General features: G+C 32.7%; 1 protein-coding gene across 6 annotated transcripts in view; it reads left to right on the forward strand.

The window, feature by feature from the left end:
* ANKHD1 (ankyrin repeat and KH domain containing 1) overlaps window positions 1-14,636 on the forward strand; it is a 107,085-nt gene that overhangs the window by 68,250 nt on the left and 24,199 nt on the right. For all 6 annotated transcript variants that reach the window (XM_086411988.1, XM_086411989.1, XM_086411990.1 and 3 more), the window contains 4 exons: window positions 6,736-7,494; window positions 13,330-13,475; window positions 13,644-13,755; window positions 14,218-14,363. In XM_086411988.1, coding sequence (XP_086268114.1) covers window positions 6,736-7,494; window positions 13,330-13,475; window positions 13,644-13,755; window positions 14,218-14,363 — 1,163 coding nt within the window. The remainder of the gene's footprint in view (window positions 1-6,735; window positions 7,495-13,329; window positions 13,476-13,643; window positions 13,756-14,217; window positions 14,364-14,636) is intronic.

The following is a 14,636-nucleotide window of genomic DNA, read 5'->3' on the forward strand; positions in this document are numbered from 1 at the left end:
TTGTCATATCTGAGTTCTCTGAAATAAATAGGTAGTATGTAAAGTATTAAAAACTACTACAGCTAAAACCAACTTATAAGCATATTTCATCCATTATATGACAAGTTCTAGATGTTTGAAATCATAATCAAGTAAGTAGGTTTCAGTATCTTTAATACAACTTTTTTAAAAAATATAGCTTTAAGTAAAGTTGGTAAGGCGACTGTACAGCACCAAACAGAAACTTCTTTCAAATTTAATGTCAGTTTTAGTAATTTAGAGTATTGAGTGCCTTTACCAAGGATTACTTCATTTCTAAACTATTAATTTCAAAAGTAACCTGCAGTCTCTCCAACTTAAGCTAATTCTAGCAGTTTTCCATTGGCTACCGAGCTATTCTAACTTCAGAAAATGAAGACTGCTATTTTTAGTCTTAAGAAATAAAAAGCAAATTAAGCATGTACTTGTTAAGAATCTGAGGATCCTAACCAGCTAATAGACTTTAGTAAAGTATTTGAACCTAAAAGCCTCAGTTTTTGTTGTTTTTTTGTTTGACTATATCCTATAGAAGACTGTAGTAACTTTGAGTAGGGAAATTCAGTACTACGTAAGAAATAATTGAAAAAATATTTATTGACACAGAGCCACAGAATAACCAAGAAATGAGCTAGGAAGGACACAGTATGTACAGAAAGGAAGTAAGGCATTTTAAATTTAGATCTACTATGTAAGTCAACTGAAATGTTTGGGTCATGATTTCTAAGTTGATACTTAAGTGAGTAATTGTATTTTTGCTTACTGAAATATCTTCTTATACTAATATCTACTTATTTTCTTCACTTTGATGTTTTATTACTTACTGAATAGTATTAAACTGAACCTACCTTTTACGGAATCTTTCATTTTACTAAATTCTTAGGGCAGGAAAAATTAACACTTGTATCTAGACACTTGGCACTTGCTGTTGCCAGATACCAAGCGGTGTTGCCAACCCCAACATTTATTTTTGCAGGATGAAGGTGTAATAATGCATTGTGTTTGAGTGCATCATAGAATATTATATGATTATAAATTAGGAAAAATAAATTGATGATGTAAAAGTACACCTGTGTGGATAGAAAAAGCTATCTTAAATTATTAAAGATATATTATTTTCTCCTTAATTTTTTTTCCTAAAATTTCTCACTTATGTCTCTGGAGAAGTTCCTTTGAGTGTTGAATTTGCTGTTTGATCCTTTTGTTTTTGTTTTTTCTAAGTCCATAGATATATGCATTGCATATGTAGCTAGGGATGGAGAGAGGATTCTTATTCTCTAGGACTCTTTTCCTCTTAGCAATCATCTTTTCAAGTTTATAACATTTTACTCCTATCTGAAGTCTTTATGCATATTTGCATCCTTTTAAAATATATTCATGCCCATAAGTCTTACCCAGGTGTTTTTTTATATATTCTACTCAAACATTCTTCTTTCATGTGCACCATTCGTCCAGGCTCCATCCATCTTGACTATAGTCTCCTGGTTTAGGCAACTAATTTCACTTATCCATTGTTAGTTGTCAAAGATTTGAGATCCTAGCTGACATTGATAGAGGCCTCAGAAATACCTTTATAAAAAAAGAAATGAAGCTGGGTAAGAGTGATATGCTCAGTTTCATAGCATTGTTTAGCTTTATCATCTATAGTTATGAGTACACTTGGGAAAGGATATATAAGTAATATCAAACCTTTGTCTTTCCATATTTAATTTTTTAATAAATTTATTTATTTATTTTTGGCTGCACTGAGTCTTCATTGCTGCACATGGGTTTCTTCAGCTGTGGTGAATGGGGGCTACTCTAGTTGCAGCGTGCAGGCTTCTCATTGCAGTACTTTCTCTTGTGATACACAGGCTTAGTTGCCCAAATAGGAATCAACATGTTCCCTGCATTGACAGGCAAATTCTTAATCACTGGACCATCAGGGAACATTGGTTCCCAGGGACCACCACCACCCAAATTTAATTTTGTAAAGAAATTTGTTGACTGAAGCCACTTCTTGCATGTAATTTATTTGTAGTAACTGATTCTACTGAGATCCTAAATTGTGAGTCTGATGATTCTATGTAGTTGTATAGCTTAGAACTAACTAATCTATTGCAAAACATTAAAATGATATCAAGATAAAAAATACACTTCTTTTGTGTGCACCTCAGTTCCTCTTGAGGAGTCATTTCTTTTCTCTGAATTCCTGTGGTACTTTATTGGATCTTCCTTCTGTTTATGGTCACTCCTGCACCTTCACTTCCCCTTTGAACTTCAAGTATGGAAGGTTGAGTTAATCATACTTAATTCCTGGACTTTGTCATCATGGTTCCTGTCTTGTTTTACTTTATTCCTTTTTATCGCTCTCTTCACACCCATACTTCCCCTTAGGCAGTCCTTCTAATGTGTTTAATTTGTAGATTTTTTTGTTCTTACAAGTTCTTATAAAATGTTCACTTCTTTATGTATATTTTAATTTACGCAAGTGATATTATGTTGTATGTCCTGCTTGGTTTTTACTTTTTTCATATATTATTTTTTCAACATTATTTTTATTTATATTTTGCTGCACTGGATCTTCTTTACAGTGTTCAGGCTTCTCATTGAGGTGGCTTCTTTTATTGAGGAGCACAGGCTCAAGGTGTGCAGACTTCAGTAGTTGCAACATGTGGGCTTGGTAGTTGTGGTGCGTGGACTTAGTTGCCCCACAGCATGTGAGATCTTCCTGGACCAGGGATCAAACTCATGTCCCCTGCTGTAAGGCAGATTCTTAAACACTGGACTACCAGGGAAGCCCAACAGTTTTTAAGATCTATCCATATGTCTACCTCTAGATTGTTTCTACCTGTAGCATAGTGTTTATCCTGTATATCCTGTTTTTCACTTGTCCTTTCTCTCAGTGATGGGTACCCAAATTGTGTCTCATTCCCCACCAACACAGACAATGCTATGGTGAAAATTCTGGTACAGTCCCCTTATGGATCTGTATGAGAATTTCTTTGGGATAAACTCAGGAGCAGAATTGCCTGTCATAGAAAACCATAATGTTTATCTGACAAAGTACTATGAATTCACTCTCTAGAATGCTACAGCAGTTTACACTCCCACCAGCAATTGGTAAGGTTACTATATTTTACACCCCATTGCATTTCCATACCTGCCAATGCTTCAGTTTGTACATTTTTATCTCCCCTTTTAGACTGTAAGCTCTTTGAGGGCAGGGTTTATGTTGCTCGTCTTTGTATGGTCCACTGTGGCTTGCTTGTACTAGCTGTTAAATATTTGTTGAATAAGTTAATAAATGCCAGGATAAGAATATAGATTATTCTGAAGGCAAGAGAAAATTATTAAGAATTTTTAAGCAGAGTAACATTGTGTTTAAAGAGGATGTTTAAGAACTTAAGCTGGAGTATTCTAAATTGTAGGGAAAAGATTGAAAACAGAAATATACATGAAAAGTAAGCATTAGGTTAACATACTGCTTTATATCCCTGAGTTGTTTATTGGAGTAGGTAACATGAAAAGTTCTCAGTTTAATAGCAAAGCATTAAAATTATATAGAAAAAGTATATGTACAGTAAATGAGGTTGAATATTCCTCTGGAAGATTTACTAATAATATTCTGTAGTAGATTTCCATTAGTAATCATGGCAGTATGGATTTACATTTGCCCAAATTTAATAATATCTTTTCACATATAACTGCTTATAGTAAAAGCAGTTGATTTAATCTGTTGGCATATAACACAGATACTCTATTTTTGGACACTTGCTTAACCTTGGTGGTTGTAGGTCATTCATTATTTTCCTTTGGCCATTATTTTTCTGTTTCCCAGAGGACTAATTGTTTAGACACAAAAATGATTAATAGAATTAAACTGATTTCTGTAGTAAACCAAATATTTGACAAGTATATAATCTACCTCATTTTCTCACTTCCAATAAAAAATAAAGGCCACATTCCAAGCTCTCTCTGTATCAAAGTTTCCTACTGGAAACATTTTTAATTAACGGAGGAAAAGTGAAAGTTGAGGAAGTAGGATAGAAACCACGCCAAAGAGATAAGATGGTAACTTCACCTATGTTCCTAAATATTTATGATATCACTCAGTGCTACCAAATGAATAGATTTATTTATTTCTCTCTGACTGTACAAGATGTTTGAGGAAGAAGGAGCTCTTTTATATTCTGACATCTTACGCTGCTACTTTCCTACATACTGAAAACTTTGTTGCTAAAAGGACACTTGTTTAACATTCTCTCCTTTTCCTCCAAATTGAAGGAGTTGCTTCAGCTTCTAGGAATAATTTGTTTTTCACCAACTTGACTTATTCATGATATTATGGCTTTTATTAGTGCTTTGATATGTATCTAGGCAATCGCACACTTCTATGGTTACTGATATTCAGTCATTGGATGTTTGGGGAAGAACTGCCTTTTGTGCATTAATTTCACCATCCTCTGCTTTTCCTGCTTGCCTAAATTTAGGGCTTTTCATCTCAATTTCAGTTAAATACGTTACTCTTTTTAATCTTCTGCTCTTTGTATTTTGTTAACAAGTTAGAGCCATTTCTTTCTGTTACTATTCTCAAAATTCTTGTCTTATTTTGGATCTTACTATTTATATAAGATTTTAAATCTGAGAATGTCCAAAGTGGTCATAATTAATTACCAGTCTTAGTGTTGAACTCTTAACCTAGTTTTCTTAATCTTAAATACAAATTACATAGGAACTATACAAGGGTGTTTTAAAATAATGTTGGAGGAGCTTGCGGAACTTAAGAATTTACTCTGCTGATGTCATTGAATTTGTTACACAACTGAAAATTTCCTTGCTGAGCTTGCAGATTCTGTGGCAGTTAAACTCCTTTTTCCTACCATTAATTGTCATGAGGTACTTTGAACAAGTAAAGCAAACCATGGTTTCCATATAATCTTAAGGAAATAGGTAGAAAATTATCTTACAAGCTAACAGCTTTTGCTCTTTAAGGATAAAATCTCTTCCCACCACTTTGCTCAGATAGAAATATAAAATTGAATATGGGTAATTATCATAGTGATTTTGGAACTCTGATTGTATGACCTTGTTAAAGACAGTATTTAGGGGAAAATCTGTTAGGCTTTTTATGATAACATGTTGCAGTTATTTGAGCTACCTGCAGTTTTGAGTTCTAACAAAGAAGCAGTTAAATCTCTGATTGTTTTGTCCAGTAGTTTTGTCAATCTCTGGCAGTTCAGAGCAATTAAACATCTAAAGGATTATTTTTTTTTCCTTTTGGACCTAGGACTCATTTTGAATGCATTGGATGAGCTAGTTTTTAAAACTCTGAAGTTACATATGTTATTCATATATATTGACCACAATCCTTGAGAATAGACAACTATTTTTCACCTGTTTTTTTTTTAACAACTTTAATATTGCTTAATTTTCATACCATAAAATTCATTTAAATGTACGATCCAATGACTTTTAGTAAAGTTACAGAATTGTGTAATCATCACCTCCATCTAGTTTTGGATCCATCACTCCAAAAAAATCTCTCATGCTTCTTTGTGATCAGCCTGCATTCTCACGACTGTAATCCAGGCAACCACTATTTTCCTTACCTGTCTCTCTAGATTTGTCTTTTCTCTATAGATCTGATATAAATGGGATTGTACAATATATGGTCTTTTGTGCCTGGACTCTTCACTTAGCATAATGTTTTCAAGGTTCATCCATGTTGTAGGATATATCAGTAGTTTGTTCCTTTTTACTGTAGAATAGCCCCAGTTCTTCCTAAATAAGATTAAACCTTAAACTGGCCTCAAAGTGGTTATTATATATTTCTTCCATTTTATGTCCATGTTAGGATTATTGATAATTATTTTGCCTTTGGGGAGTAAGTTTAAGTGTGACTGAAAACCTTCACTTAAATGTATAATTATTTCATTTTTAATGTACACTGCCAATATGAGTACTCCTGTATGGGAAGTCTGATTTTCTCCCAGGTAATGTTCATTGTTTCTCTCATAGATTTTTACGTGAAGTATTTACTTAAACTCAGAATAATTGTCCTTTGTAATATAAGTTTAATACAGTGTTCAGGTAGTGAACTTAAACACTTATGGAAGTATTTGACTTAATTAATGAACAATTTAGAAGGTTATATCTTAATTAATTTCAACCTATATTTTAAAATAATAAAAGAAACATTTTGGTAATTTGAAAAACACTTTTCCCCACTTTGATCTACAAGTTATAATTTCTTGCAGTAATCTGTATGTACACAGTTAATATTGTAAAAAGAAAAATTGGTCAGTTAAGCTAACATTTATGATACCCTCAACATTATTTTGGTTCTGCTTTAGATTTTATGTTCTTTAAAAAGTCCAATTTAGTAAGCAGAATTTTGAGATTCTTTCCTCTTTGATTTTCCTTTTCTCCCTACCCCTGTCTTGTTTTCCAAAATCATTCAATCCTAAATATTGCATTTTTTAAATTTAAAAAAGTCACATTTTTTTGAATTGGCAACATCCCTGTTTGTGCTATGTAAAATCGAAGAGTCTGGTCATTAGCTACAACTGGTGTGAATCTTTGAGCGTTCGTCTGCAGCGCTAGTTATATGGGTTTGGGAGGGAGGATGTGGGGGGAGTGGGGGTGGGGAGAGGGTGGGGATTTTTTTTTTCTTTCTTCTTTTTATTTTTATTTTTTTTTTTAGCATGGCACATTTTCAAACATTTTTCATGTGCTTAGGTACATCCAAGCAGAAGTCCAGTTCCCTGCAGGTAGCAGATCAGGACGTACTGCCACCTTTTCACCCATACCAGCCTTTGGAGTGCATAGTAGAGGAGACTGAAGGAAAACTGAATGAACTGGGACAAAGAATTAGTGCTATTGAAAAAGCACAGCTTAAATCATTGGAGTTAATTCAAGGTGAACCTCTGAACAAAGATAAGATAGAAGAACTTAAAAAGAACAGAGAAGAGCAAGTCCAGAAGAAGAAGAAAATACTGAAAGAACTGCAGAAAGTGGAAAGGCAGTTGCAGATGAAAACACAGCAGCAATTTACCAAAGAATATCTGGAAACCAAAGGTCAGAAAGACACAGTGTCTCTACACCAGCAGTGCTCTCATAGAGGAGTCTTCCCAGAAGGGGAAGGAGATGGTAGTCTCCCAGAGGATCACTTTTCAGAGTTACCTCAGGTTGACACAATCTTATTTAAAGATAATGATGTTGATGATGAGCAACAGTCTCCACCATCGGCAGAACAAATTGATTTTGTCCCAGTCCAGCCTTTATCATCTCCACAGTGTAACTTTTCCAGTGAATTAGGTTCTAATGGGACAAATTCTCTTGAACTTCAGAAAGTATCAGGTAATCATCAGATTATAGGACAGCCTCAGATTGCTATTACTGGACATGATCAGGGGCTGTTAGTGCAAGAACCAGATGGACTAATGGTTGCAACTCCAGCCCAGACGCTTACCGACACTCTTGATGACCTGATAGCAGGTGGGTTAAGAAATATACCTATAATAATTTCTCTTTAATTTTTGTGCTCAACTTCTTTACACAACTTTCCAAAAACACCAACTTGGTATTTTTCCTTAGAACTATGTTTATAAAATCATTTCTTGAGGTGTTTTGGAAGTGACTTTAACTAAACTCAACAGCATTAAAACACAAAAGTGTGCTTTCCCTCTTCTTTTTCATTATTTGCAAAAGCAAAGAAATAAAGTTGTCATGATCCTTTATTTTAGACCTTTGGTATCAAAATCACCCTGTCTCATGTCTTGGGTAGGAGATCTCAAAATAGAATTTCTTTGCAGGCTTTAGAGATAATCATATAAGATTAGACATTTAATTTTCCTATTGGTGATTTTCATATTTGGAAATGAGAACTCTAAATCACATTGCTTTTCTTTATGATTTTATTAGATCAATTTAAACATTCTAATTAAAAGGGATATTCAGAAAAAAACCATAAGCATTCCATATTGTTAAAATATGTGTGATTAGAAGATCTAATGTACATTGAAAGTATTGTCCATTTGATAATGATTTGGAGATTGGGCTTTTTGTAGTAACTGTCTTGATGAAAGCGCACAGACATCACACACACACTCAAACACACACAGAGGTAATCACCAAAGCAAAAAAGAGACCAGCCTTATAAACTTAAAGTATATGTTTCTGTTTATTGTTGTGTGGAAAATTACAACTAGATATGAAATGAGGTGCACAAGTTTACTTTCCCTTTCATTGTCCTTGCAGCAGTGGGAAAACAGTGCAATTAATCATTTACCTTCCTAAAGATGGCTGGTGAATGTATCACCTCCATGAGAGCGCAGTTCAGAAATGCAGCCAGAATGGCTGTTGACAGTGGATGAAGACCAAGAACTAAGATGTAGCTGGAGTGATATTCAAAGGCAGGCCAGTCCTCTGTCTCTTGATTGCAACATTTTTTTTTTCTTTACTGTTGTCTGTTTCTTCTTGTCATATTCTCCTCCCCTCCTCTCATCCCAGTTATGCTTTCCCAGTTTCCTTTCTTCTTCTGTGAGCCTTTAGTCTTCCTAATCTTTACTGAATCTTTTAAATGTGGAATAAAATTACTTAATTCAGGAATTTTATTGGGCATGTGTATGACTTCCAGTGTTTATTGTAAGAGTGCCTTTGAGGCTCCTCTGATACGTAATAGGTATCGCTGTGCAGAGGAGGAATGTCTTAGTTTTCATAAAGAAAATTAAAATGCTAGGAAATGTTTTAAGGAGTTAGATTCTTTATTCTTTAATTTTATTTTTTATATCTTCAGCCCATAGCCACTTCACTCAGATTAACTTTGTGTTATTAGCATTGCAAGTTGTTATAAATATTGAATAACTTTATAGTTCATTTATGGTTCTGATTTCTAATTTGGTTAAAGCAGATATTAGAGTGTAAAGTATGATTAGGATTAATAATAATGAAACTCATGACCTGGAAGGAACATTTTTAAGACTTAGGGTTCTATAAATATCATTATAATCTTCCTAATTAAGTACTCCATTTGCAGTTATGAAACCCATATTACTGATCAGTTTAGTTTGTTGGAACTTAGGACCTGTCCTTTTATTTTTAAAGAATGGAGAAAACATCTCTAAAGGGTACTTGTAGGTGTTAACTTTATGGTAGTATTTAAGGCTATTTCTTGTGGAGGAGGTCAAATTCTGTTTATTCCACTGAAGTATTTGTTAAATTGAAGTGACCTTTTATAAAGTTCACATGAAACTTCAAAAAATCAGTTTAGAAAACATCTTTTAATTATATTTAACATTAATCTAAATGAATAAAATTTAATTTCTTTTAGACATTAATGTCTCCTGACACAGTTGGCCCACCATACTGTACAATATTCTTTTGTTAATAAGCTTTAAAGTATAAATCTGTCAATACATTAAAAATTATATGTTGCATAGCTTGTGGGATCTTAGTTCCCTGAACAGGGATCAAACAAACCCTGGCACCCAGCAGTGAAAGTGCAGAGTCCTAACCACTGGCTTGCTAGTGAAGTGAAGTGTTAGTTGCTCAGTCATGTCCAACTTGTTGCAACCCCATGGACTGTAGCCTGCCAGGCTCTTCTGTCCAGGGAATTCTCCAGGATTGCCAGGGAATTCCCTAAAAATTATCTTTATTTAAAAGCTTTTCATTTTGTTGAAGCTTATATTTTAAAATATATAACAAAAAGGGTGACTTGCCTCAAAATTTAAAATGTTATTTTATTAAGTCTGAATTTCTCTTAATTTCTTAATTGAAGGTGAAAAAAATTAAATAAGGATGAATTAGGTAAATACCTAGTTCCATGATTATACAATATGTTAATATGTCAGTAAAATTATAGGTTAGGCCAAAGATGTAATTAATTTTACCTATATCAAATCTAGTTATCATGCCTTTATATGAATCATGCCTTATTAATAAAAGAGAATACATCTTAAGATTTTACTTTAGATAATGGCAGTAAGTTTTACTCTTAGAAGGGTTTTTTTAGTTTTTGTTTTTCCCAGCACGCCAGGCATGTGGGACCTTAGTTCCCTGACCAGGGATTGAACCCTCACCCCCAGCATTGGAAGGCAGAGTCTTAATTAACCACCGGACCACTGGGGAAGTCCCAGGATTTTTTTTTTTTTTTTTTAACTGCTGTTCTATCTCAAAATATTTGTCATGAAAGCTAGTTAGTTAGATACATAATTTATTAATGTCATAACTTCACTAGTTGACTGACAGCAGTTTAGTATATAGTCTTAGATGTATCATACTTGATATAGTCCCAACCAGAATATATGTTTACTCTCAGATTGGAAACATGGTTCTTCAGGTCCATTTCTTCCGAAAATAAGTGCTGGGCTTTCGAGGTTATCATAATAGCAAGTGATTCTCAGTTCAGATGTCTAGAATAAAGGTCTAAAAATAAACAGCAATTTAAAGAAATTCAAAATAGCTTTGACCATTGAGCACTTCTAGAAACATCTAGCAAAATTTTCATTCTTAATATATAAAGTTCCTTAGTTAAAAAAAATCAACTAATACCTCTTTATTTACATTTATTGAGTACTTGCCATTTACCAAGCTCAGTGCTAAATGCTTTTATATATGTAATTTCATGAGCTATTTAGTAATACTAAAAAATAAGTCCATTTCCCATCTATTTTTCTGTTGAAAACTGAGGCTAATGGAAATTAAGTTGCTAGTTAAATGTTAAGATTCAAACTCAATTCAGCCAGGTTTAAGAACCTTAGATATAATATGCATGCATTTGATTCAACTGGAAGTTCTGAGTTTATATTTAAGATATTATTTTCTTAGAATTCTAAATTGTATCAAATAACAATTTCCCTTGTTATTTTTATGTTAAGATATGATTTGTATATAAGGTTTAACACAGTTTTGTGACTTTAGAACATTGCTAATGTTGTTGGCATCTTAATAGGCTCTCAACATGTACCAATTCAAAAGTATCTTGCTTCAAGCAATCTGGTGATAGTCAATTTAGGTTTTAGAATGAAGTAATTGGAAAATTATCTTTGAGGGAATTTACAATAAAATATCTTTAAGTAATCATTTCTTCTAGTAGATGTTAATATTTTATTTATAGATTGTTATTTATATGGAAATATTTAATATGGTTACTGTTACCTAAATTGGATTACAGTGATTTAATGTCTTAAGACCTTGCAACATTACTATCTTCCATATTGCCTACAAAACTGTCTTAAATTTTATAAAGAAGTAAGTAAAGTATCACCCCATTTTAGGATAGTACATAAATTTAATTTGAATTATGTAGTGACTTTCATGATAATGATCTGTTTTGGTCATTTTCAGAGGCGTTTTGTTCAGACGTAGGAAGCATTTTAGGATTTTTGAAATTGTTATAGTCCTGGTATAATTTTATCTTAATAAATCCTTTATTCCACATATACTTTTAAAATCTTTGCTATTTTCTAGTTTTATCTTTAGAACTTTTCATATGTAATTTATCCTTTTAATGTCACTTCTGTGGAATGTTTCTGATTGTCATTATTATAAGGAGGAAAAAAATGTTCCTAGGGTACTGCTGTACCAAAATGTACAATCAACGTAGCAACACTTTTTTGATAATAGAGCTGTTAAATGTACAAAAGTATTTTTTAAAAACCAACTCTGTAAAAAAAAGTCTTTTATACCATCACATTCTGACATAGCACTGTAGTCAACTATTTAAATTTTTTTGAATATCTGTTTTTCATAATCACAAAAAGAGATAGCATGAATAAATTTAACAACGATAGAAAAGTAATTCTTTATTAACGTGTTAATGATTATGAGACTGTTGTTAAAATCTTAGTGTTACAAAGGTGCTATATATCAAAGTTTAGTATCTTGTTTCTGGAACTTTTTTCCAATCTTATCAGCTGTTTTGAGGGGGGCAGCAAAATACTATGTGCTTTTAATTCATTCAGTGACAGATTTTTAAAGCTTTGTTTTCATGCACATTCTTGTAAGGCAAAACAAATGTTTATAATCATTTTTATTTATAACCATATGGCTAAATATTTGTGTATATTTATGTGGTAACAGAAGCTGCAGAAATTCATATGATCAAGATGATTTTATATATATTGGTTGGGAGGAGGGAGGGACAGCTCATGTAGAAACATCCTTAAAATTTGCTATTATTTATAAAGAAGTAGCATACTACACTTAATCTTTCATACTTGTGGTCATACGTATCCTTGATTGGGATTCAGCCATATCAAAATTCTAGAGAGAAAACATTCTCCAACCATTGAAATGCTTACATTTTCCTTTATGACTTATGTGTTTTTGATTGACTTTTAGCATGGGTAAGAGGAAGTTAATTGCCATCACTGAAACTTTGTTGTCTTTTTCTATATTATTGATTATATATTTTTTCTGAGTTTTTTCTTTCTTGAGTGAATTATAATGTTTTATTTTTCAATGCAGTGATTGATAGTAACTGAAGTCCTATAAAATATCTGATAATTACATATATTGGGCACTTACCGTACCAAACACTTGTTAAATGCTTCTTTTATACATTATCTCACAGACAATTCACAATATCCCTCTGAGATGGGTCCTGTTTCCCCCTCCATGGGGCAAACTCTTGTCTTTTATGAAAGAAAAGAAATATGCAGAGCCACAAAGATAAAATTTCATTTAATTCAGTTTCAGACACTAGATTTTGAGGTCCCAAATAAAAGTTCCAGTGTTCATTTTTAAAGCAATTTGATTTCAGACACTGATTCATTTTAGCAAATTTTCAGAGTAAATATTGAATTTTAAAAATACATACTCTCTGTTATTTATGAGAGAGATACTCTGACTTGTTCTTTCCCTTCTTCTACATCTTCTATTTTTCTTCTTCTTTTTTTAAAATTTGCATTATTTTCAGGATATTTTTATCTAATTGCCTTTTATAAACTAAGATTTACAATTCTTTTTTTCAATTGGAAACTATTTTCTTCCTACTGACACTGTAAAAGGCTGCTATTTCTTCTGTATTCACTAAATGCCAGGTACCATGCTCAGTATTCTATTCCCAACAACCTTACAATGGAGGTACTATATTTATCATCCCATTTTACACATAAGGAAATTGAGGTTCTGAGAGTTTAAATTACTTGCCCAAGATCAGAAAGTCATTGGTAGAACTGGGATTCAAACATATGTCCATCTGACTCAAAAGCTTGTGATTTGACTACTACATTGTATTACTGCTATAGAATATTCTGTTTTCTGTGTTTTTTTGTATGCAAATGACTTTACTTTTAAGTAGAATTCAGCAATATGAATATTGTTTTTCAGCTGTGAGTAGCAGAGTGCCCACTGGCTCAAACAGCTCTTCTCAAAACGTAGAATGTCTTACACCTGAACCCTGTTCTCAGTCTCCAAGCAATGTGGCTTCTCAGTCTATACCCCCTGTGTATCCTTCAGTTGACATTGATGCACATGTAAGTAGACTGCTTTATTTATATTTATTTTTTGCATATTCCAATTTTCTTTGGAAAGGAAAAGATTCATTGTACATTAATTGTGGAAATTAACATTATTTGCTCTTCAATCAATAACCCCACCATAAACAGAAAAAAGTTTAATTCTTTTTTTTTTCCTTTTCCTAGACTGAGAGCAATCATGACACTGCATTAACCCTAGCTTGTGCAGGTGGCCATGAAGAACTTGTATCTGTACTCATAGCACGAGATGCTAAAATTGAACACAGAGACAAAAAAGGTAAGAAGTGTTAGAAATAAAGTCTTGAGTGTCAGAAAACAATTTCTTTTTCACTATGGGTAAGTAGTTCCTGGACTATTTAGTGAAAAGATGGGTTAGCATATTTCAATTAAGTATATCCATATTTGTTCATCTACAGAGCCAAATTATTATTCAGAAATTCAGGGAAGTACAGCAAGTTGTGTTTGCTTTTTCCTTGGTCCAAAAGTAGAGCATACAAAGGTATCAAAGTTTATTATGATTATAAGCTGGAATAGTTTTCTTTGACTTAGCATTTTCTTTTTATCAAGTATTTATGGGGTTTTGTCAGTAACAAATTAAGGTTTAAAGCAGTTTTATGTTAAATGATTTTAAGTATCTGTCCTAAAGATTTCTTCCTCCTAAAACAATAGAGAATTAAAAAACAGTGGCTTAATAAGTAAAAAACACAAATTTGACTGAGATTTTTATTTTCTGATTTAGGTTTCACACCACTGATCCTGGCAGCAACAGCAGGACATGTTGGAGTTGTTGAAATCCTTTTGGATAAAGGTGGAGACATAGAAGCACAATCTGAACGAACTAAGGATACTCCTCTTTCATTAGCATGTTCTGGTGGACGTCAGGAAGTATGCTGATGTTTATTTTCACTTTGTAAACATTTTATTTGTATTTTAAATATGCATGTGCTTAGTAGTTTAGCTACATGAATAAAACTTGCATGCGTTTTGAGATATTCTTTATATTAAATTTAGTGAGAATAGTAAATGTCCTTTTAAAGAATCTATTCTGAATGGAGCAAAATCGTAACACATGAAATGCAAATTTGTCACTTAATAATTGAGGAAGTGAAAGAGTAACAACTTGTTATTTCAATATAATTAGGATTTCATAGGTCTGAA

Source organism: Bos grunniens, chromosome 7 (assembly GCF_055505025.1).
Source record: "Bos grunniens cultivar Pamir isolate PY7600 chromosome 7, Bosgru_T2T1.0, whole genome shotgun sequence".
Classification (NCBI taxonomy): domain Eukaryota; kingdom Metazoa; phylum Chordata; class Mammalia; order Artiodactyla; family Bovidae; genus Bos; species Bos grunniens.